Genomic DNA, 22,110 nt, shown 5'->3' with positions numbered 1-22,110 from the left:
CCGCGCCCGCCGACTCCACAAAGACGATCACCCGCACTGCTTGGGCCAAGTAGAGCAACATCTGTTGAAGAAGACCCTCGTGAGACGAGTGGTTTGAAGAACATCAATGCTGGTTGAAAGGGAAATTTAGGTGTCGCTGCGTCTGTTAGCTCAACCTTTGAGTACTCCTGTGCAATGTGGCGATATATCTGTCGAACTGTAGATACACCTTCAGCAAATGACGCATTGCACTGCAGAATCACAAATGCTGGCGATTAAGGCTTGTCATGAACCGATGCAGATGCATTCAACTGCTGCATCCCGATGCGGGGCGATGAGATTGAGATCCATCTGAAGTCGTGTGTCGGGGACCGATCAGGCTCAGGCTTCGCGAAATAACATGGGCGCCTCTCCAGAGATAGAGATGAGCGCAGAAAGTGCCAAAACAACACACCTCCAGCTCCAGAAGCAGCAGCAAACATGCATTCCATGGGAACAACGAAAAGCGCAACGGGGGTCTGGTACTTTGCCTACGGCTCCAATATGAGCCGGGCCAAGTTTATTGACTCCCGTGGCATCCAACCGATAAAGACAGCACGCGCCCGCGTCCCGGGTTGGAAGCTGACCACCGAGATTCCGGGAACGCCGTACACGGAGCCGGCGTACACGTCCATCCGTCCGATTACGGGGACGGACGACGCCAAGGCCCGAGAGGTGGTTGGCGTCGCGTACCTGATCACGACCGAGCAGTACATCCATCTGGTTGCTTCCGAGGGCGGCGGAATCGCCTACGCCGACATTGCTTTGCCTGCGGTCCCCGTGGATGCTATTGACGAGGCTATGACGGGGCCAAGCTTTACCATCCGCACGCTGGGTACCATTATGCAGCGAGACCCGCCTGCGGTCCCGAGCCAGAGATACATGGTGTGTTGTTCTTTCTTGGCTCAAGAAGAGATAATTGAGTCCCATGAGAAGGCAAACTGACGAGGGTCTCCAGAATCTCCTCACCGACGGCGCCAGTGACGCAAACTTGCCCGACGACTACCGCCAGTACCTCCAGAATCTCCCGGTTTACCAACCGCCAAGGAATGTCATGCGCAAAATTGGTGCTCTCTTGTTTGTAGCCTTCTGGGGCCCCGTCATGTATCTTGTCGAGAAGATGACCATGGCCAGCCTGGGCCCGGACGGAAATGCGCCAGCCGGCACGGCGCAGGTGGTTCGATTCGTTGTGTATCTCATGTGGGCTTATCACGATTGCGTCCACGCGCCGATCTGGGGAAGAGGCGACGGGGTGGATGGGTAATGTCTGCAATTGATTGCAAATAAACCTTTTTGATTCTCGTCTTGTGATGTATCGTGTGTAGTGTCTGGAAGCTTGTCAAAAGTGCCGTTTGGAGCACTCAATCATGGATCCTTTTCAAACTGCTCGATCCCTCGTACCAGTCGCTCAAGCCCTTTTTGTAGATCCTCTGGCTCCATGGCAAAAGAAAGCCGGTACCAGCCCGGAGAGGCGGCGGCGTACCCCTTGCCTGCGCTGACAGCGACCTCCTTCTCTGCCAGCAATTTGGTCAAGTCGGCCTCCTGCTCCCAAGACTCGACTTTGTTGGACAGCTTTGCCCAGATGTAGATGCCAGCGTTGGCAGGAATGTATCGCATACCGCGGGTGCGGAATACCTTGGCCATGGTCTCATATGCGGTCGATAATCTGGCTCTGTTCAATGCGATGAAGCTGTCCGTGACTGCCGGGTCGGAGAGCAGCGCTGTGACGGCAACAGCAGTGAGTCCGGACACCTGCGTGTTGGCAGCCATGGCAACTCCACATGCCATGGCAAGGCTCCCTTGGCTGACAAGTGCACCCTTTGCGAGACATTAGACAACACAAACAAGCTCGGTCGGCAAGGTCATCTCACCAGTCGAAATCCACTGCAGCCAAAGTCTTTGCTTACGCTCCAGATGATGTGAGCTCTGGCGGGATTGACCTTGATCTGCGCCAAATCCAAGCTCAACACCGAGAAGAACGGCACCGGGTTGGCCAAATCTGCCGACTTGTAGATTGAGAGGGCATAGATCTCGTCCGAGATGAGGTGCAGATCGTACTTCTCACAGAAGACGGCAATGGCCTCCAGAGCTTTCTTTGTGTAGCACTGGCCCAGCGGGTTATGGGGATTGCAGAGGACCACGCCTTTGACTTTCTTATCCGTTTTGGCGAGGGCTGCTTCGAGATCGTCAACCACTTTTTCGCTGAACACGTTTTCCTCTGGTGATGTAACGGGTATGATGGCGACTTTTGGGCCGACGTCGAATTGAAAGTGGAAGCCGCCTGGAGGACTTCGGTTAGCAAGATATGTGCGGTGTGGTGAGTGTCGAACACTTACTCCAAAAGGGTGCCAAAACCAGCATCCCGTCTCCGGCATCACATATGTTGATCAACAGTGACTCCAGAATGGCTGCTCCACCCGGTCCGACTGCAATGTGAGACGGTTCCACGGGAATCTTGGGAGCGAAAAGCCTGTTGAAGGCATCTGATAGTGCTGCTATGACATTGGGATCGCCCGCGAACCCTTTTTGATACGACAAATCCTGCATTGGCGTCAAAACAACTGTTCGGGGAGAGCATCTTGGCTTCTGACCTGCTTGACAAGGCGCTTTCCGATGGCATCCTTGAAGAATTCTACCAGCTCTGGTCTAATCAACCAATTCTCTGCTGTGCTGAAATCAATGGGAGGGTTGCTAGAGCTTCGTTGGGCAACTTGGGTAGCAATCTTTGGCATGACACTCTCGACAGTGCCACGCATCCGCTCGGAAAGGGCCATTATGGTTCGGAGCTTCGGAGACTTGCCAGAGGACGCCTCGGCCACGGAAGCGACTGATAGTATGCCCTTTATCCCCCACGCGCCTGAAATGGACACTCTCAGGCGTATCCGGGTCGGGAACCGACCAAAGAGCCGCGTCGTTCCTGCCAATCACTTTCCCAGCCTGGAATTCAAGTTTATCTGGAACAAGGCGTTGGCTGCAACCTTGTGTTAAATAGGGTGTATGCGGCTAGCAGTGACATGCAGCCGTTGGTTCACCACCATACCAGCCTCAAACCTTCGCCATGATTCGCAAGCTTTCTCCAACTGTGCTTGCACTCTTCCAGAACATCTGCAAGCATTACCCGGACAACATTGCTGTGCAGGATGGCCACGAAACTCTCACGTACCGCGCTTTGGACAAGCGGTCGTCGTCCCTCGCCCGGCGGTTGCGACAAGCCGGAGCACGCCCGTCCTGCGTGATTCCCATACTCACGAGCTCCTGTCTGCACATGGTAGTCGGAGTGCTAGGCATACTGAAGGCGGGAGCAACCTATGTGCCCGTAGACCGCGACCAGTGGCCGCGGGAACGAATTGACAATGTTCTGGGCAGGACTTGCTCCGGGCTTGCCGTCTATACCGGAAAACGGATGAAGATTCCCGACACGGTCATGGTGAATGTGGAAGACGAGGAAAACGAACAAAATCAGAACGATGACAGAGAAGAAGAGTTCCTCCCGGACTTGGCAACCATCATCTTCACCTCCGGCACGACAGGCGAGCCCAAAGGCGTCGAGATACGGCACGAATCGTTGGCCAACTTCGTGACGACGCCTCCTTTCAACTACAACGTAACCCCTGACGATCGAGTGCTACTCGTACTTTCCGTGGCGTTTGATGGTGAGTCGAGCGTCCGGGTTCGTGGCAGATTCCGGCAGAAACTAATGCCGAGTCAGCGTGCATGGGAACATTGTTCAACACTCTTTGCAATGGCGGAACCGTCGTCCTTGCCAACCGATCGAATCTGCAGCAGCAAACTTACCGGTGCAGCGTCCTCGTCGCTACACCATCCATCCTCGAGGCTCTGGAGGCGCCCTCGTTACCTTGCGATTACCCGTGCCTCGACAGGATAGTTCTCGGCGGCGAAACGCCCTCCAAAAGGCTCTTGGAGTCCTGGAGTGTTTTGAAGAGGCCAATATGGATCGCATACGGACCAACTGAAGCAACTTGCGCAACTCTGAGTGGTGTTGTGCCAAGGTGTCCCGAGAGTGGCGAGTTCAGACCGACCATCCTTGGAACTGCTATTGGCGGCGCCAGAGTAGCGATTGTGGACGACAACGGGGATGACATTGACACCCTTGGTGAAGAAGGAGAGCTGCTGATCTTTGGCAAGGGATTGGCCCGGGGATACTGGCGCGACGAGCGGCGAACAGACGAAAAATTCATCATCCACAATCGAAAACGCGCATACAGAACAGGAGACGTCGTGAGGTGGAGCGCCAGCGAGGACGGAGGGAGGGTCATCGAATTCTGTGGACGGCGCGATCGAACAGTCAAGATCCGAGGGTTCCTGGTCAATCTCGAGCTCGACGTGGATGCGGCAATCCTGGCCATGGACAAGAGACTGAAGGCGGCACATTCGGTGTTGATTGGAAGGAAACTCTGCACCGCCGTGTCCCCGCCTGTTGACGACCCGAAGGCTTTGAGATGTTTGTTGATGGCCAAGGTCCCAGCATATCTTGTGCCTGACTACATCGTGGGACTGAAATCACTACCGACAACCCCCAGCAGCAAAGTCGACCCACGAAAATTGACCGAAGTACTGAAAGCCGCCGTACCTAGCGCCGAGGATGCCAACGAGGATGTTGCTGAGGATCCTAAAGACCTCAAGTCTGCCATAGTCAGCGGCATGGCTCGTATTCTTGACGTGCCAACATGCACAATTGACGTGGACCAACCTTTTGTCAGCCAGGGCCTGCACTCGCTTGCAGCCGTCATGCTGTCTTCGCACTGTCGACGGCTTGGTTTTGCCGTCCGCGTCGAAGACATACTCACTGCTCCCTCAATCAACAGTCTGCTTCAGGTCTGCAGCAGGACGCCGGACATCTCAAAGAGGCCCAGCGCAAGCCGAATGGTATCAGAGGGCCCTCTGACAACGCTTCAAAAGGCTCTCGTCTTCGAGTCCCTCCAGCAAAAGAAGGCAAATGTCGTACAGCACATGGCCACATACCGCACAGCTGACATTCCGCACTTGCGGGCTGCTTGGCGGACCGTGGTAGCAGTGGAGCCCATTTTCCGCACCGAGCTGGACGTTGACTCCCAGACGCAGCAAATCGGTGCCGAAGCGCCATTCCGATGGAGCGAGTATGAAGTGGCTTCGCAGGACGACGTAGAGCAGAGGACTGACGAAGCCGCTGCCGCCGCTGGGCTGGGTGCCTGTTTCACCGCGCTGCACGGTCCGGACGCCGAAAGCATCGTCATTTTCTCCATTCACCACGCCCTGATTGATGGCTTCTCCGCGTCACTGATTCTGAACAAGCTGTCTGCCGCCCTGGATGGCCAAACATTCGAACAGTCTCCACCCTTCCCCGTCGCCGTCGAAAGTCTGCATGCGTTTGCCACGCGGACGGCCATTGAAGCCGACATCTTCTGGCGACAGCAGGACAGAGCCATCCCCAATGCCGCAGGAGAAATGCTGCTCCCAAAGCCTTCGCATGGCAGTGCCGTCCACGCTGAGCACTCGTTGCAGATAGGCCTTGACGTTGCGGCCCTGACCAAACGCGCCCGAACCCTCCGCACAACTCCCGCAGCCTTCCACTACGCAGCGTGGGCGCTCGTCCTTTCCAGCTACTCCAACTCGGATGCGGTGCTCTTCGGCGCTGTCGTCTCGGCGAGGAGTCTGGGGTTCGATGGAGCCGACAGCATCGTCGGCCCTCTCATCAGCACACAGCCACTGCGCATCGCCGTCGATCGGGATGGCGGGTCGGCTGCCTCCTTTTTCCGGGACATGTACCGCGCCGTGCAAGCTCTGTCCAAGTTCCAGGCCGTCGAGCGAAAGGGCCAGCCACTGCGCTTCTCCTCCGCCCTCGCCATCCAGTTCGACGCACCTACACTGCAACACGCTTCCATCAAGCCTTTGCGGCCACCGATCGTCAAGGAGGCACCGGGCCTACCACTGAATGTGCTTGTCGAAGGCGACGGAACGGTGCGTTTCTTGTACCGCCGCGACGCGTTCGCCGACAACGACATCAGGCAAATGGCAGTCGTGTATCGAAACCTACTGCACGCCGTCACACAGCCGGACCTCAGCTTGCAGGAGTGCCTAAGCCGGCGTTTGGACCATGGTATCTCGCGCAAGTTGCTGGCCCGCGGCAACCACGACTCTCCCGCCACCTACGTACGCAAGTCCGGGCCGACCGTCACGAGCCTCATCGAAGAGGCCGCACGTGCCAATGCCGGCCTGGTTGCTGTGGAGAGAGGCGAGGCCAGGCTGACCTATGGCGAGCTGATGGCGGGCTCATCGAGGGTTGCAGCTGTCGCTGAGAAACTCGTCAAACCTGGAGACGTTGTCTGCGTCGTATCAGACCGCTCCATCAACTGGATCGTAGGCGTATGCGCTGCCCTCAAGGCCGGTGCCGTGTACTGCCCTATCGACGCCTCTCACGCGGCCGAGTACCGCGCTGATCTGCTGCGGAACAGTGGCGCGACGCTGTTGCTATGCACCGAAAGCTCGCAGCTGCAGGAGCCCATGGTGGGTGGCCCCGTTGCCCTGGCCATTGATCAGATTCTCGCCAGTAATGTACAGCCGTCTTTGTCTGCACCGAGGCTCCAGCATAGCAGAGATGCCGCATTCCTCTGCTTTACCTCGGGCTCAACTGGCAAGCCAAAAGGTGAGCACCAACTTACTTTCTTTTGAATTGCAGCTGACTTCCAAAAGGTGTCGTATGCGAGCACGGAGGTGTCACGGCCTTCCATTCTGACCTCGAGATACGACTCAACAGTGCACCGGGAGTTCGCATCGCGCAATTCTTGTCGCCGGGCTTCGATGGCTGCGTGCACGAGGTGTTTGCGTCCCTTTGCTATGGCGCAACGCTCGTACTCAGAAAGGAACCACAAAATCCGTTCTCCCATCTGGGAGATGTAGATGTCGCCATGATGACGCCGTCTGTCGCTGCAGGGCTGGATCCAAGCGATTACCCCAATCTCAAATACGTACGTTCTCCATGTTTCTCTTTTCCCTTCGCAATCCTTCTCCTTTGAGCAAGTGGTAATGAATTGGCCTTCCAGGTTTATTTTGCCGGCGAGCCCGTGCAACAGACAACATTGGATAAATGGGCAGTTGGAAGGACGCTGTATAACTTGTATGGTCCAACCGAGGTATGTTGTCTCCACAGGATATGGGGGTTTAGCGTACTCACTGTATGATAGGGGACGATCGGGGCCTGCCAGCAGAAGCTGCGGGCAGGCATACCAGTCAACGTCGGCCCGCCCGTCCCCTCCACGCGGCTGTACATACTGGACGACCGTATGGAGCTGGCGCCACCCGGCGTCATTGGCCACATCTTCATCGCCGGCGTCCAAGTTTCTCGCGGATACATCAACATGCCCGCCCAAACGGCACGCGAGTTCCTACCCGACCTCTTTTGCCCGACACTCCCGGAAGAGCGCATGTACCGCACCGGCGACGTGGGCTTCTGGGATGCGGCTGGCAATGTGCATGTGTGCGGGCGTCGCGATAGGCAGATCAAGATGCGTGGCTTCCGCATCAACCTGGACGATGTCGGAGCCGTCGCGGTGCGCGAAATGGCACCCGCTGTGCGCAAGGCCGTGGCTACGGAGCACAATGGCAAGCTTGTACTGTGGATCGAGCCCGAAGACGTCGACACGGAGGAGCTGGCACGCCGACTGCACCGCGCGCTACCCCAACACGCCCAGCCCAAGCAAATTACGGCCATGCAGCGTCTGCCGATGTCTCGCAACGGGAAGCTTGACGCAAAGGCGCTGGCGCAACAGGCGGCCGTCTTCGAGCCGCCCTGTGCTGCTGGTATGAAGAGCGGCGAGGCGCTCGGCCTGACCCGTTTTGAGGCGCTCATCGCGCAGGAATGGCGCCTGCTGCTTGGATTGGACTCTTTGGTTGGCCTGTCGCCCGACGACAGCTTCACAGCACTGGGCGGACACTCAGTCCTGCAGCTCAAGTTAGCGGCTCGTCTGCGAAGCGTCTGTGAGATCCCACTCTTGGTCAGGGACGTCATCATGGCGCCAACGCTCGCCGACTTGGCCGCCGTCGTGGAGATGCGGGTACGAAGCCGCAAGACACGGCCGCAGGCTAGATTGCAGGCTACGCGATTGGATACCAGGAAGCTATCGCCAGCTGAGCTCGAATGGTGGCACCGTTACCGTGACTCGGAAAGCGCGTGCGCGTTCAACGTCCCGTGGGTGGCGGAGCTACAGCCCGGAATAGACCTGCAGCGGCTCGTCGGCGCGGTTGAGACGGTCATGAACCGGCATCGAATCCTGCGCTCGCGCTTCATGGACGTTGGGGATGGTCGAGTCGAGCGCGTCATGGTGGATGAGCCGATCAAGGTGCATGTGGTTGACTCGATCAACGTCCGAGCCTTCGTCAACCAGCCCTTCGACCTCAGCAAGGACGTGTTGGTTCGGGTGGTGCTGTCGCCGTCAATCTTGGCCATTACCATCTCACACATCATATGCGACCTCACGGCACTGCAGACGTTGCTGGCCGAGGTTGCCACGATTTTCAACGGCGGCGAGCTGCCGCTATTGCAGCGCGACTACTTTGACAGCACCGCATGGAACCAGCCGACCGAGGTAGAGAGCGCTTTCTTCTGGGCTTCCAATCTACACGGCCTGCAGCTCCGGCGCCCAGAGCTTGAGCACGACGGCTGCGGTGGCCGGCGGACCTGGCAAAAGTCGTACAGAGGCACTTCGCTGCTGCTTCCCGTGCCCAAGGAGCTCTACCACGGCATCCTCGCGTTAACTACAGCCAATGGCCTGACACTCCACCAGTTCGGTCTTGCTGCAACGGGGGTAGTGCTGCATGCGCTTTGCGGCCGGAGGGATGTGGTGCTCGGCAGCCCGTACGCGAACCGGACGTCCGTCGACGACCAAAAGGTGGTTGGGCTATTCCTCCAAGCCTTACCTGTTCGGGTCAAGGCGGAGCCGCAACACTCGACAATAACATCGATGGACGTGCTGCGTAGCGTGCAATGCGCGTCGCAGAGCTCACTGGCTCACGCCGAGCCGTGGCCACGGTTGCTCAAGCACCTCGGCCTGCCCTTTCCGTCACACCGTCAGCAGCTCTTCGACTGTGTCGTCACTTTCCATGATGACCGCGGGACGGAGGAGTCCATTTTCCCTGTCGAGGGAGCGCGCCCTCTGCACGTCTGGACCGAAGGCGCTAAGTTTGGCGTGCTTTTTGAGTGGCATGTTTTTGCCGACCGCCTGTCGGTCCGTTTCGAGTACGACACGGATCGTGTCTCAGAGACCCTGGTCAGGATACTGCAGAGCATGCTACTGCAGGCTGTCGAGGCTCTGTTGGACCCAGAGCGGCAGTACGAGAACCTGGTCCGCCGTTTGGACGCTCTTTTGCAACACCAGTGTTCTGCTTTGGGCGCAGACGTGGAAGAGATGCGCGATTTGGCGCTGGAACATCTACGTGGCGTTTGATTCGTGTCTTTTCCCTTTCCTAGTCAATCTTCCGGTTCTTTTCTCCCGTCTTCTCTTCTTCCCTTCTCATCGCATGCCTGGAGTTTGTGGTAGATGGGGAATCTCAGCCAGTCTATGGCTTGTTGCAAGCAGAAGTCTTGTACGCATTCAATCCTGAATTTTTACATTGGCACGATGCTGGCGGAGTTGGATTGAGAAGTCCAAAGTTGATGAGTCGTGAGGTGTCAAAGGCGAGATGTTGAAAAAAATTGTTGGCTTACCCCGCCCGAGAACGGCCCGACCCGGCATTCACGTCTAACCCAGAAGGGCAAGAAGACTGACCAGCTCTTGACTAGCAGATGCGTGCAGTTTGAAGGAAGACGAAGCAAACTCATGCCATGAGATTCAAAGCAAATTCAATTCACCTCCTTGTCAACTTGTATCGCAACTCAAATTTCGGCCCTTGAACGCCAGAACTGCGCCAGGGCAGGCGCCAACTCGGATCTATCCCCCACCAGCCCATTTCGTCAGAAGTAAGTCACAGCTGCAACATCTCTCTCACACACTCTCTCTCTTTCCGGCCAGTCGTCCAGAAAAGTCACATTTTGTTAGAGCTTTTGGATGGATGGCTTGTTGCAACATACTGCGAGAAGTGAACTTTTCTCGGCTTCCGTGCGTGTTCGGTGCACGCTCGGAGCCCGGTCGGTGCTCTTTTCTCGGCTTTCTACACTTTCTATGCTAGACGAACTTCCAAGCAACACAGCTGGCCCCGGGAAGGCCTATGGATTGCGACAATCTTTAGCCGATCATGCGAACGAGATAACAAGCTTTGGTATTCCGCCGCAGTCCTTTTCTTTGCGTTGAACAACAGCATCATGCTGATGTCGTCCTGGAGCAACTCCGTCTTCTGCCTCCTCGCCATACTTGCGTCGTCCCATTCTGGAAGAACGTTTTCGGCAATAATCAAGCATGCTCCCGGTCCGCTTGTCTGCAAAGCCGGTACAATGGCTTTGAGGATCCTCACGCAGTCGTCGTCTCCGTTGTTGTGCAAGCAGTGCTTGAGGAAGTAGGCGCCCGTTGTCACGGGTTCTTGGGGCGTGAAGTAATCGTGGACCTCAAAGCGCAGTCTGTTGGACAAATTGCGGCGGGCAACTTCTTCGACTTTGTCCTCCTTGACGAAGACGTCCTGAACGATGAAGCTCAAATGCGAAAAGTGCTGCTCGGTCGGTCAGCGAAACGGATACCTCTGAGGATTCCGTTGGTCTTACGTCTGCCAGGCACATTGCAACCTGGCCTTCGCCTCCTCCAATGTCAACAACCGTACCCTTGACCTCGTTCCAAGGATATGCTTCGGTAATCTCGTTCAAGAGTAGTGGCTCGTGGAGCCCGTGCTGAAACCGTGCCAGCTTCTCCGGGTGGTTGTTCCAGTATGCATAGCATGGCTCGCCGAATCGCACTTCAAAGGCACTCGGCTTGTGTCCATCAGAATCCACTGGCGCAAGAAGCGCATCAGGCAGACTTGTCGATGAGCACCCAAATACTTCCAGGCTTGTTCGGGTGAAGGATGCAAAGTGCGGATGCTCTCTCACGAAAGCAGAGAAGTGCGTATGGGCGAAGACGTGTGGTTTCTTTTCTTGAAAACAATCCCGTAGAGCCAGCAATCTCAGGACTCGTGTCAGCGCGTCCTCATCGACACCTGCGGCTGCGGCGAGGTCTTGAGAAGAAATGGTGCCGTCGAGTGGTATGCGCTGGAATAACTCGAGCTCGCTGGCGGACCGGAATGCCGCGGTGTCGGCGCAGGTGCCTCGAACCTGTGCCCAGTATTCCAGCGGGTGACTCAGGAGCAGGCTCACTTTGTTAGCGGTCTCGATGAACCCACTTCTGGTGCTGTCCAAACCGCGATCGTCGACCAACGAAGTATTTCCTGGGCACGCTTCTATCTGCGCCTCGAGTTTTGCCGTCAATTCCCGCAAGTCTCTGAGAGCTGCGAGAGCAGACGTCTTGGAGGCCATGGTAGCGGATCGGATGGAGGAGCGACGATTCTGAGTTGAAAGTGAGTTGTGAATGCGCCGTACCGCTATTCCAAGTCTGTTCAATGATTTATCTGTCGCTCGCTTTCCGTCCCGAGCAGTCAAAAGTCAAACCTTGGCCATGATACGCCTGAGTCGTATCACAAACAGCTCGGGCGCCGAAACGCGTGTCGCAATGTCATTCAAATATTTTGCCCAGAGAAGTCTCTCAGTAGCCGACCATTCTGGCGTCGTTGGAAGTTGCCCACCATGTCCATGAACGTTTTCGGTTTCGGTTTCTCTCCTTCCATCGCGTTACTTGTCGTCGTTTCTGGCTTCATCCTGTTCAAGTCATGGAACTACATTCTCACACTTTTCAAGCCTGCGCTAGTCTTGGCACCTGGAGTGCCGGTAATGGGCAAGCCAGACGACACCAGCTTTGAGGATGCAGTCCGTGAGGGCGATAGACTGGCAAGTGGGCCCTCTGTGGGGCGGGCTGCAACAATGCGCTAACTGCAAAACGCAGTATCCAGATGGCGTCTACCAGATCGCCTTGCCGTCCATGCCACATGTCTTTTACCCGCCAAAGGCGATGAGGGAGCTATTTGCATCGACATCCGCATCTTTTCAGGCTCACACATCCGACATTCTCCTCGGGAAATACACGTATCAGGGCGAAGAAAATATGGAGCTGAAGGCGGGCATCCGGGCCATGTCGAACAATCTCGACGTTGTCATCAATTCATTCGAAGCCGATGTCGCCTACGCTTTCGATACGGTGTTTGGGAGCTGCGATGAATGGACCACCGTAGACCAGATCTGGCCCGCGACATTTCGCATCGCGTCGATCATGAGTTCGCGCCCGTTCCTGGGCCGACAGCTAAGCCGCGATCCCGAGTGGTTTACCGCAGTGACCGAGTACGTACGCACTCTGAGCGACGCAGTTGGCAGTCTGAGACCGGTGCCCCCAATCATTCGCTGGTTCTTCGAGTCGCGCCTCCCATGGATCCGCGCCTTGACGAAAGCACGAGACCACATGGAGGACTTGATGATGCCCGTCATACAGAGCCATCTCGATCGCTATCTTGCCACAGGCAAAGACTTCAAATCCAGGCGTACAGCTGCAATTCACTCTGACGGTGGCGAGCTGCTTGACTGGATGATTCCGGAATACTCGAACCCCGTCGCCAAGAAGCTGGCTCGCGACGAAGTCACAATTATCCTAGAATCAGTCATGAACATCTCGGGAGGGCTCAGTCACTCATTGTTCAACATTGCCAAGTACTCGGAGTATCAGGAACCGCTGCGGGAGGAGTATGAGGAGGTGATGCACGAGTTTGGCGGCTTGAACAAGGCTGCGGTGTTCAAGATGAAGAAGATGGACAGTTTCATGAAGGAGACTCACCGCTTGAACCCGCCATCTATGAGTACGTCACACAACACTCGCTCTCAGCCCAAAGCTAACTCATTCGCTCCAACACAGTGGCCATCATGCGAAAAGTCGTCGATCCGAACGGCATGCAGCTCTCAGTGGGCCCGCGTATCCCCTACGGCACACTGTGCGCCGTCAGCGCTGACCGCGCCAACATGTCGCCAGAGTTCTTCTCGGAACCGACCAAGTTCGACGGATACCGCTTTTATCGCATGCGGCAGGCTCCGGGCGAAGAGTTCAGGCACCAGCTCACTTCGACCAGCGATTCGGAGATCAACTTCTCGCTGGGCGGGCGCGCCTGTCCCGGTCGCATCTTCTTCTCGGCCTTGGAAAAGGCATTCCTGGCGCATCTGTTGACGCACTACGACGTTCGGGTCAAGCCAGGTCATGAAAATGAAGAGAGCAGGTATATCGATGGTATACGAGTTGTCATCAACCCCAAGGCCATTATTCAGCTTCGCAGGAAGAAGAATGTTTAGATGCGTGGCACATTTTTCTTGTACAATACTCATTAGCGTTTTGTTTTACTGATTCTTGACAAAGACATCCTTTACTCCACTTTGTCAACGCGTCTGAATGTCACACAAATATCGCAATGGATTTGAACAATATGCAATTTCTCTCACACAAAATGGGTTCAACTGTATATAGAAACTGTGGGGCCTTTGACCTTAGACTTTGTTCCAATTTCCATTTCAGTTCCGCGCGAAAGGCATATTACGAGAACCAGAACGAATGATTTTGGCGAGGATTTTGGCGAGGATTTTGGCGAGGTGTTCATCTACTTGTAGAAGACACCACCACGGATCGATAGCATGTTCCATTTTCAAGTTTTTCTCTCGCATATATCAGACCATGCGCGAGACGACGACGAAAGAATGTAAAGATCGATTCGGTAAAGATAATGCAATGAAAATGGTACAGATAAACGTAGGTGCAGGCGCAGAAATTTGGAAAGCCCGGCAAACTCCTCACGTGCAATAAACAAAAGTTTCGCCTCCCTATTACTCCTTCCTGCCTTCAGACTTGGAAGAGGCAGCTTTGGTCTGCTTCTCCCACATAGATCTGTATCTGCCACCAAGTGCAAGCAGTTCCTCGTGTGTGCCCCTCTCTACAATACTTCCTGAGTGCATGACAATGATCTGGTGCGATTCGGTGATAGTCGAAAGCCGATGGCTGCGATAAGTCAGTCACATTTTTTGCGTGATTTCAGGAAGCATGGGCACTTACGCAATGGCAATTGTAGTCTTTCCACTGCATGCGGTTTTCAGCGCGTCCTGGATCAGGCGCTCGGTCTGCGAGTCCAATGAAGCAGTTGCTTCGTCCAGAAGCATGATCTGCGGGCGCTTGAGCACCGCGCGCGCGATTGCAATCTGTGATATTGTCAGATGGTTGCAGACGGATCTTGGAGGCGCATGTTCCACTTACCCTTTGCTTCTCACCGCCGGAAAGCCTCAAACCTCGCTCACCGACGCCGGTGTTGTATCCGTCCGGGAAGCTGAGAATCTTGTCGTGGATGCTTGCGACCTTGCAAGCCTCCTGCACCTCCTCAAACGTAGCGTCAGGCTTTGAGTACATGAGATTGTACAGAATGGACTCGTTGAATAAGATCGTGTCCTGGGGTACGACACCAAAGTGCGTGCGCAGCGTCTCCATTGTGGCATCGCGGATGTCGACACCGTCCACGGTAATGCTGCCGCCATCAATCTCGTAGAAACGGAACAGCAGCTTCAAAATCGTCGACTTGCCGCTGCCGCTCTCGCCCACAATCGCTGTCGTTGTGCCCGGCGCAATTTCGAACGATACGTCCCCCAGAGCCGGCTTGCGCTTGTCGTAGGCAAAGTTGACGTGGTTGAATGCAATCTTGCCCTCGCATGTAGGCATTGGCTTCGCTCGGGGACTGTCTTTGACCGTTGGCGTGATTTTGTACTATCGAACGATCGCTTTGTCAGTGTTGTTTGCGTGCTGTGAAAGTTTGCCACCTACAAGAGCCAGCATGCGCTCGGCATCAACCATGTTGTTCTGGACCTGTGTATAGAAGCTTCCAAAGAAGTTAAGGGGCGCTTGAAGCTGGGCAAGGTATGTCAGTACGGTGACAAACATGGCCACCTTGTGCAGTCCATCAGAAATCTGGTATGCTGCGAGCAAGCAGACCAGCAAGACACTGAGCACGAAGATGAAGTTTTGCACTGCATTCAGCATATTGAGGGAGAAGAACACGGAGTACTCGGCTGTCTGGAAGCGCTTTACCAGGCGTTGAAATCTGGAAAGTTCAATGGGCAAAGCGCTGTTGTGGTGAACGGTCTCATACGACATGATGGCATCAGTCCTGCATCCTAGTCAGCGCGGCAATGCTCAAAGATTGCTGCGAACTTACTTTGCAGCTTCCATTTCGCGGTCTCTGTTTGCAGCTTCTCGTCGCGCCCGCCCGCGGTATTTGGCCATGTAGATGGTGATGAACAGGTAGAACCACATGACGGAGACGACAATAATTGCGTAAAAGGCATCGAGTTCGAAGAAGAAGTAAAGAGCCGCGATGAAAAGATCGAACACCATCGGGAAGAGCTGGAAGATGAGACCATCAAGAAATGTGTTGATGGCGCTGCCCTTGCTCAGCGCGCTGATAACCTCGCCGATGCGCTTGCTCAAATGAAAGTCAAGTGACAGCTTCATGACATGCTCGAATGCAGCAATTGTGAGTCGGCGGTAGGCAGATTGGCTGATGGGAATCCAGAGAATCGCCCTCAGGGAGCCAATGACACCTTGTTGGCCCTGAAGACCACGGTAGATGACGTAAATGAAGATTTCTTTGAGCGGTAGTTTTCCTTTGCCGAGATGGTCGACGACGACACCAAGTTGATGCGGCACCAGGATATTGACAATACGTTGAGCAGCCAGGAGACCGAAACAAAAGACTGCGCGGGCTTGTAGCAGACGTGAGTCCGATGGCCTGTCGGCGTCAGATAAATGGCCAGTCCACGCTCACGTTTGTGTTTGGAAAACCTACCAAAGGTACGGAAGAAGATCACGGAACCCAGCCAGGTAGTCGAACGCAGATACTGTCTGCGCGTCCTTGGATCGAGGGTCTGCCGCCGCCGCCGCAGCTGAAGAACCGTAATGCGGTACGCTCTGCTCCTCACTCAGCAGAGACTCGCGCTCTTCATCCGAAGTTTTGTCGTCGATTCTGCGTCGGCTGAGCAGATACAGCGCTGACATTAAGCTGAGCACGACGACGCGAGCGGCCGAGAGCGCCTCGCACGTCACAACCAGCGCACTTTGTCCTCCTTGGTCCGCCGAGAGTCTGGTCAGACACATGACCAGGATGGCGACTTCGTACACGACACTCAGTAGCCATGTTTGTAAATTGGACCTCGCCGGCGTGTATGGGACATCTGGATCGGGGAGAAGTGTGCTGCAGAAAATCAGGAGCATGGAAAGCATCGAAGCCTTGAATGAGAGAAGTCAGCCAAGCCACCTTTGACGCAGCATTCTCAACGCCTACAAGATATGCCTCTCCGACAAACAGTGATCCACTTGCACCCTTGAGCGTTCCATATCCGGCAATGTATGTGTTGACTGCCTGGGTAGTTATCAGCATTTTGCAACTGTTTCAACATAAATTGATCCACTTACCAAAATAATGACTAGAATAATATGAAGCAGAAATTTCGTCTTGTCCGCCCTCGCCAAGCGCCGAGTGTCGACTTTGCCCGCGGGCTCTTTGGGCTTGTATAAGACTTCATAGCAATTGGCCACGAGGGCGACCAAGCAAAAGGCGACGGGGTAGGTCCAAAGAGCTATGGTAAGCCCCAGAGAAGTCATGGGAGCTCGCGTAATGAGTGACAGAATTAAAATGGGAGAGTTCGAAACGAAAAAAGGTTCGAGAAGAAACCGGCCACAGGAGGCGACATACAGATCCTCTTGTCAACAATGAATCATAGCCAGAAAGAGAGAATAGGTTCCCCGCAGTCGCTTGTAGTATTAGGGTGTGATCGATTCGCATACAATCCCGCTCCCAATCTGAGTGGTCGGCTTTCGACAAGTCCCGTCGGGCGCCGATTCGCGAGTCGGCTGCAATAATGCTCGTGCGCCTTTCGGTTTCCAGATTCGGCGAACCTGTACTAGCAAGGCATCACTTGCTTTGAGTTTCTCAGTCAAGTTTGATTCATCGTAATAACTAATTGCGGGTTTAACAATGAACACAACCAGATGGAACTGACGTTGTATCCTCTTCGCCTCGAGCTGCATTTTTGTGCAGTCGCTACAACTTTTTTATTTTCGTGTTGTATTTCTTCTTCTCAGTACGTGTATTTCAGTAGACCATGCGCCATGGTATCAGTATTTGGTAATAAATTGGAAAATGCTTTGGGGACCACGGTTGTCCAGAATCAATGTCAATGAACTCAAACGATCTGTCCCAATCACAAAATCTGGCTTCGACGCATCTGAGTTCAGACAGGATCCAACACCAAGAACAAAGATCAACTCCTGTCCGCCTACGCCGGTGGGAGCATAAACACAACCATGCAGTTCTTTATCTATTGCCATTGAAATTCATTAATATACATACGACCGCAGCCTCAGTTCCCTATGGTCGGAGCAAAATCCAAGATCTTCTTGACTGCAGAGCGACTCAGCATACGATCTGACCACTCCTTGATCTTCGGCCAGTCGTCAATCTTCACCTGCATAAACTCAAACATGTATGGCATTGCAAAGGGAAGATATGCCAGGTCCGCAACAGTTGGACGGTCCTTCAATGCGATGTACGTCTGGTCTGGCTGGGAAAGACGCTTTTCCAAAATGTCCCATTGCTTCAGGACATTTGCGTAGAATCTGTGTTCCCCTGTCAGATTCCGGTGAGACGGAGAACAAAGAATGTGACTTACTTGTCAATAGCCTTTGGCAACTTCTCATCATGAACTGCGAAAAAGTACAACCAGTACTTGGAGGTAGCCCTAATCAGAAGATTTAGTTGTCGATGAGTCCAGATGGCGAAGAGCAGGCAAAAGTGTCATACCCGAGTCCTGCGGTCTGATAAGCAGTCCAGGAAAAGATGTCACCCTTCTCCTTTTGCGTTTTTCCATGCCAAAGCCCCTCCTTGTCGTAGCTATCCGCGAGGTACTGAAGACAGGCGGTGCTTTCAAACACGTAAATGTCCTGGTCTGTCTCCGAGTCCTTGTCGCGGATCGTGGGCACGTAACGTTCGGGGTGGATCGGCTGGTACCACTCGTCTTTGGTCACGACGACTGAAATCTCATAGTCCAGGTTCAGCTCCTCCGCCAGCATCAACACTTTCATGTAGTTGATGTATGAAGTCTTCGTGGCTACAGGACATGATTAGACCAGCAATACAGACGCAAAGCAGATGTGCTCGGACCTTTTACGACGTAGAGGATCGGCTTCCCGTTGTACGGGATGTCCCCGTACTTGACGGCGGGGAACTCCGGTGCTGTTGATCCCATTGCGGCTGTGGCGGACTTTTGGTACGAAAATAGGATATGGCACCACTTGTCCTTATAGCATCAGTAACAAGAGCGTGTTCGGGGCCCGGTGGCTACCGGTCGGAAGCAGCTGAAGGTCGAATCGGATTGAGAACGGACTCGGGTTCCGATCGGGACGTGCGAAGCGGTCGACTCGTTGATAGAACAGATACGGAAGCCAGATTTAATCCCACTCGACGCCGAGAACTCCGCTGGTGATGCTTTTTGGCCATACCAAAGATGTTGTTTCTCGAGACCTTCGGATCTGAGCCATTGACGGTGGCGCGATTGGTGTGGGGATTGAGCATTACCACCCTGATCACAGCCATCTTCTTCAAAGCACGTTCATTCTGCCAGAGCGCAATCACCGACTTGCTCTCAGGAATTTTCAACGTAAAGTCCTCCGGAACACTTGAGACTCGCCAGTACTGATCGCCAACAGTGGTATTTGCATTGGGCTTATCCCATCAAGAGCGAGGATGGAGCAAAGAATTTGCCGTCGCTCCCATACCGCTGGCCGAACGGCAATGGCGACGTTGCAAAGTTCCTCGAAGGCCGTCAGAATGCCGAAGAGTGGATGGAGAAGCTTGGCTCCATTTACAGAATCTGGTGTGGTTCTTCTTCTGAAGTGTGAGTTGCTGGCCCTTGGATTTCTCAATTTTGTTGCTGAAACTCGCCAGTGTCATCTCTGATCCGCAACACTTGAAGGAAGTGTTTAAGGATTCGGACCAGCACTACAAAGCCGTCAACAACGACTCGGGATATCTGATGAGCCAGATTTTGGGCCAATGTGTCGGCTTGCTCAGCGGCAAATCGTGGCAAAGCCTGCGGTCGCAGATGGAGGTGCCTTTCACCCACTCGGCAATTTCAAATGACGCGCCCATCATCCGCGAGCAGACGCGACGGTACATGGAGAAGCTTAGTTCGAGCGGAGACTTCCAAAATGGTGTATTCGACCCTGCTGAAGACGTTAAGTTCTATCCGTTCCTCGTTGTGGCCACTTTGCTGTACGGCGAGCTCGATGCCGACGACGTCAAGTGGCTCAGGAGGATATCTCCCATACGCCAGAAACTCTTCACCTTTGTGATCAAGGGCGGCATGGCGCGTTTCTGGTTGTCTCGGTATCTCCCAACAACAGCAAATAGGCTGCTTGACAACTTCCAACGAGAGTGGCTGGCCTTCAACGAAAACATCTACCAGAAGGCAAAGGCCAGGGGAGCCAAAACGGCCATGACCAAGCTGTGGGAGGACAGCAAGAGCGGAAAGCTTGACCAAACACAGGTAATGCTCTGCGAAGTAGCGCGTGAACAACATCGCTGATCTGGCACAGCTCCTGCAAACTTTGGACGAGTCGCTTTTTGCCAATCTCGACGTCACCACGGGCGCGATTTCGTGGAACTTCATATATCTTGCCTCTTATCCCGAATACCAGACGAAACTCCTGGAGGAGATCGAGAGGGAAAGCGGCACCGATGATGCATCATGGGACTCTTACATCTCCCGGAACGACACGCTGCTTGCTGCCTGCATCAGCGAGGCGTCCCGCCTGCGGCCTGTTGCGCGTAAGTTTGTCCCGGCTTCGTAGTCGTGGACGCTTTTCTCACAGCCATTTAGCGTTCTCTATTCCCCAAGCTCCTCCAACTGATCGCAAAGTCGGCGATTGGATCATTCCCGGACGCGTAAGTTCCCTTGAGCCTTTGAGCCTTTTTTTCATCACACGCTAATCGACAACAGACCATGGTAATTGTAGATACGTACGGACTCAACATCCGCAACCCTTTCTGGGGAGCTGAGAGCACCAAGTACAAGCCCGAGAGGTTCTTGGGACTCAAAGCATCGCAGGTACTTCTCCCACCCCGAACTGATTCCCATACTAGAGCTGAGCTCTGACCCGAACAGGTGCGATACAACATGTGGCGCTACGGCTTTGGCCCGCGTCAGTGCATGGGCAAATACGTCGCAGACCGCATGGTCCGAAGTATCGTCGCTGCCTTGATTAAGGACTATCAGATCAGACTGAGACCCGAGGATGCAAACAGCGATTACTCGGTGAATCCAGACGAGTGGATCACTCATCCTGACATGAGACTCGTGGGCCACAAGCGATGAACTGGCTCGGTTTTGTTGGGGCGCTGTAGTGTACATATGTGCTGAAATCCAGGTCGATGCTCATAGACGGAGTTCCACTCGTGACATTCCACATTCTTCTCCTTTCAGTGACATGATTTGTCGAGGGCGGGTGTGGCTCAATCCACATCTACTGCGGAAACAGCCTGTCGACAAGCGGGCCCCACAAAGTCCAAGGAAATGGTGACACCTCTCCCATTCTCAACTTCAGCAACACATCTGCAGCCATTGGCAACGAGAACCAGAACGAGCAAATGACCCAAGTGTATCCCAGGAGGTTCGTCCAGGCGCCGGATGCTTCGCCGCCGTAAACCTTGCGCCACAGGAACATGACAAAGTCCTCCAGCGTGATGGCGGCTGCTTGCCACAGGAAGTAGCACATCAGGCCGACCCAGCGGTCCCGCTCAGGGACATTGGCTGGACACGGCATGAGCGTCAAAGACGCCGCGTGCATGAAGCCAGAAATGGCAAACGAAAGCCACAGTTGTGTGTACGATGACGTGTTGGTGCCCCTTCGGATCCCGAATAGGTCCAATATGCGCCCGGTAAGTCCTGTCAGTGGCTTTGGGCTGTCAGTGGACCGAAGGAGCAGGAGAGAAGGGAATCAGGCTAACCTTTCGAATCATTTGGTGCCAGAATTTCCCCCAAAACGAGCGAACCGTGGTCGCCTCGGCCAAACGGCCGAACAGAGGCGGCCAGTCCTGTAAGAATATTGTGAGCACAACTGGGGTTTGAAGTGTTGACAGGGAGGCTGACCTCGGGCTTCGACACGCCAATCGCGACAAAGACGATTGATACGAGCGTATATTGCATGTTGATGAAGAAGTAGGGGCCAGAGCCAAAAGTAAGGGATTTGAGGAAGCTCATGCGCCAATCTGAGTCGCGAAGGTCAAGCTGCAGGCTGTCGACAGGTCCGCGCTGCCCAGGCGGCGGCGCAAAGAAGAGCCTGCTTCCTAGCTGAGCCACTAGGTCGCCCATGATCATAAAGTACGCCAGCTCCATGGACTGCCAGAGGAGGAATCGAATGGCGCCGCCGCGCTGTGTCGAGGTGAACCGAGGCTTTTGCACATTCTTGACCTGAAAGTTGTACCGGATCCCGCGCAAGTTTAGGATCAAGGCGATGGCCCATTTCAGTTTCTGGAAGCCGAAGGGGGTGTAACTCAACGCCACTCCGGGCTCTTTGTCAATGGGCCACAAGGCAGCCTCTGGGGTCGGTCGGTTGTTCAAGAACTTTTCAATCGTCGCCAGCCAGTGTGGCCAGGCCAGTGCTGCAAAGTTGGCCGCGCCAGGGTCGTGGGTCCACGGACTCCATCCGGCCCAGATCGCCACTATCGAGAGAGATCCGATTGCGATCCATCGACGTCCTGGGAATGGTGGCGATGCGAGGAAGAAGAGTTGGAGGAAGACCAGGAGCAGGTGGGGCGTCGACGAGCCGCGGGTGGGCCGAAGGTCCAAGATTTGGGTGGCGTCACCAGCTTCCTTCATGAGGACCAAGCGCGAAACAGACTCAGACAATCAGAGGCAATTGGCCATGCGGATATCTTGCAGAGTTGCAGCAGTCCTTAAGAATGGTCCACATCACGTGAAGACGACGTGATCCCTGACGTCGGACTCCGACCACT

General features: G+C 54.7%; 9 protein-coding genes across 9 annotated transcripts; 4 read left to right on the top strand and 5 right to left on the bottom strand.

Annotated features, from left to right (window-relative positions):
* Positions 1-288: 288 nt before the first annotated feature.
* On the top strand, positions 289-1,333 carry J3D65DRAFT_143936 (gliotoxin biosynthesis protein GliK). Its single transcript, XM_066794028.1, has 2 exons — positions 289-903; positions 977-1,333. The coding sequence occupies exons 1-2, from the start codon at positions 460-462 to the stop codon at positions 1,280-1,282; spliced, it is 750 nt and encodes a 249-aa protein (XP_066651054.1). The 5' UTR covers positions 289-459; the 3' UTR covers positions 1,283-1,333.
* Positions 1,166-2,934, bottom strand: J3D65DRAFT_143918 (pyridoxal phosphate-dependent transferase). Its single transcript, XM_066794027.1, has 4 exons — positions 2,610-2,934; positions 2,355-2,559; positions 1,890-2,299; positions 1,166-1,836 (listed from the first exon to the last, which is right to left on the bottom strand). Exons 1-4 carry the CDS (start codon positions 2,790-2,792, stop codon positions 1,384-1,386), a joined length of 1,251 nt encoding a protein of 416 aa, XP_066651053.1. The 5' UTR covers positions 2,793-2,934; the 3' UTR covers positions 1,166-1,383.
* A 142-nt stretch (positions 2,935-3,076) lies between these two features.
* On the top strand, positions 3,077-9,458 carry J3D65DRAFT_687698 (uncharacterized protein; the record flags this gene model as incomplete). Its single annotated transcript, XM_066803850.1, has 5 exons — positions 3,077-3,671; positions 3,728-6,661; positions 6,709-6,983; positions 7,059-7,148; positions 7,200-9,458. The coding sequence occupies 5 exons, from the start codon at positions 3,077-3,079 to the stop codon at positions 9,456-9,458; spliced, it is 6,153 nt and encodes a 2,050-aa protein (XP_066651052.1).
* Positions 9,459-10,170: 712 nt separating this feature from the next.
* J3D65DRAFT_687696 (S-adenosyl-L-methionine-dependent methyltransferase) lies at positions 10,171-11,457 on the bottom strand (the record flags this gene model as incomplete). The annotated part of the gene is made up of 2 exons (XM_066803849.1): positions 10,706-11,457; positions 10,171-10,653 (listed from the first exon to the last, which is right to left on the bottom strand). Exons 1-2 carry the CDS (start codon positions 11,447-11,449, stop codon positions 10,171-10,173), a joined length of 1,227 nt encoding a protein of 408 aa, XP_066651051.1. The 5' UTR covers positions 11,450-11,457.
* A 213-nt stretch (positions 11,458-11,670) lies between these two features.
* Positions 11,671-13,357, top strand: J3D65DRAFT_662442 (cytochrome P450; the record flags this gene model as incomplete). The annotated part of the gene is made up of 3 exons (XM_066802631.1): positions 11,671-11,932; positions 11,973-12,873; positions 12,930-13,357. Exons 1-3 carry the CDS (start codon positions 11,717-11,719, stop codon positions 13,355-13,357), a joined length of 1,545 nt encoding a protein of 514 aa, XP_066651050.1. The 5' UTR covers positions 11,671-11,716.
* Positions 13,358-13,882: 525 nt separating this feature from the next.
* On the bottom strand, positions 13,883-16,700 carry J3D65DRAFT_687686 (P-loop containing nucleoside triphosphate hydrolase protein; the record flags this gene model as incomplete). Its single annotated transcript, XM_066803848.1, has 8 exons — positions 13,883-14,054; positions 14,109-14,251; positions 14,307-14,807; positions 14,865-15,207; positions 15,256-15,828; positions 15,886-16,325; positions 16,381-16,458; positions 16,512-16,700. 8 exons carry the CDS (start codon positions 16,698-16,700, stop codon positions 13,883-13,885), a joined length of 2,439 nt encoding a protein of 812 aa, XP_066651049.1.
* A 724-nt stretch (positions 16,701-17,424) lies between these two features.
* J3D65DRAFT_143876 (glutathione S-transferase) lies at positions 17,425-18,472 on the bottom strand. Its single transcript, XM_066794025.1, has 4 exons — positions 18,259-18,472; positions 17,899-18,205; positions 17,768-17,836; positions 17,425-17,714 (listed from the first exon to the last, which is right to left on the bottom strand). Exons 1-4 carry the CDS (start codon positions 18,341-18,343, stop codon positions 17,459-17,461), a joined length of 717 nt encoding a protein of 238 aa, XP_066651048.1. The 5' UTR covers positions 18,344-18,472; the 3' UTR covers positions 17,425-17,458.
* Positions 18,473-18,601: 129 nt separating this feature from the next.
* Positions 18,602-20,491, top strand: J3D65DRAFT_662440 (cytochrome P450 monooxygenase; the record flags this gene model as incomplete). The annotated part of the gene is made up of 7 exons (XM_066802630.1): positions 18,602-18,754; positions 18,804-18,991; positions 19,042-19,642; positions 19,692-19,923; positions 19,976-20,040; positions 20,096-20,203; positions 20,261-20,491. The coding sequence occupies 7 exons, from the start codon at positions 18,602-18,604 to the stop codon at positions 20,468-20,470; spliced, it is 1,557 nt and encodes a 518-aa protein (XP_066651047.1). The 3' UTR covers positions 20,471-20,491.
* Positions 20,174-22,077, bottom strand: J3D65DRAFT_143897 (putative toxin biosynthesis protein). The gene is made up of 3 exons (XM_066794026.1): positions 21,245-22,077; positions 21,103-21,189; positions 20,174-21,050 (listed from the first exon to the last, which is right to left on the bottom strand). Exons 1-3 carry the CDS (start codon positions 21,971-21,973, stop codon positions 20,619-20,621), a joined length of 1,248 nt encoding a protein of 415 aa, XP_066651046.1. The 5' UTR covers positions 21,974-22,077; the 3' UTR covers positions 20,174-20,618.
* Positions 22,078-22,110: the final 33 nt, after the last annotated feature.

Source organism: Phyllosticta citribraziliensis (genome assembly GCF_038025025.1).
Source record: "Phyllosticta citribraziliensis strain CPC 17464 chromosome Unknown J3D65scaffold_13, whole genome shotgun sequence".
NCBI classification, from domain to species: domain Eukaryota; kingdom Fungi; phylum Ascomycota; class Dothideomycetes; order Botryosphaeriales; family Phyllostictaceae; genus Phyllosticta; species Phyllosticta citribraziliensis.
The sequence above is the reverse complement of the archived record's forward strand: the minus strand, read 5'-3'. Positions and strand labels throughout refer to the sequence as shown.

Coding starts and splice junctions, on each gene's coding strand:
- J3D65DRAFT_143936 (XM_066794028.1), top strand. CDS start 460: ATGCATTCCATGGGAACAACGAAAAGCGCAACGGGGGTCTGGTACTTT. Junction 904..976: donor TCCCGAGCCAGAGATACATG/GTGTGTTGTTCT, acceptor GAGGGTCTCCAG/AATCTCCTCACCGACGGCGC.
- J3D65DRAFT_143918 (XM_066794027.1), bottom strand. CDS start 2,792: ATGGCCCTTTCCGAGCGGATGCGTGGCACTGTCGAGAGTGTCATGCCA. Junction 2,560..2,609: donor GAAAGCGCCTTGTCAAGCAG/GTCAGAAGCCAA, acceptor ACGCCAATGCAG/GATTTGTCGTATCAAAAAGG. Junction 1,837..1,889: donor GCTGCAGTGGATTTCGACTG/GTGAGATGACCT, acceptor TGTCTCGCAAAG/GGTGCACTTGTCAGCCAAGG.
- J3D65DRAFT_143876 (XM_066794025.1), bottom strand. CDS start 18,343: ATGGGATCAACAGCACCGGAGTTCCCCGCCGTCAAGTACGGGGACATC. Junction 18,206..18,258: donor GATCCTCTACGTCGTAAAAG/GTCCGAGCACAT, acceptor CATGTCCTGTAG/CCACGAAGACTTCATACATC. Junction 17,837..17,898: donor TATCAGACCGCAGGACTCGG/GTATGACACTTT, acceptor TCTTCTGATTAG/GGCTACCTCCAAGTACTGGT.
- J3D65DRAFT_143897 (XM_066794026.1), bottom strand. CDS start 21,973: ATGAAGGAAGCTGGTGACGCCACCCAAATCTTGGACCTTCGGCCCACC. Junction 21,190..21,244: donor TTGGCGTGTCGAAGCCCGAG/GTCAGCCTCCCT, acceptor ATATTCTTACAG/GACTGGCCGCCTCTGTTCGG. Junction 21,051..21,102: donor GGCACCAAATGATTCGAAAG/GTTAGCCTGATT, acceptor GACAGCCCAAAG/CCACTGACAGGACTTACCGG.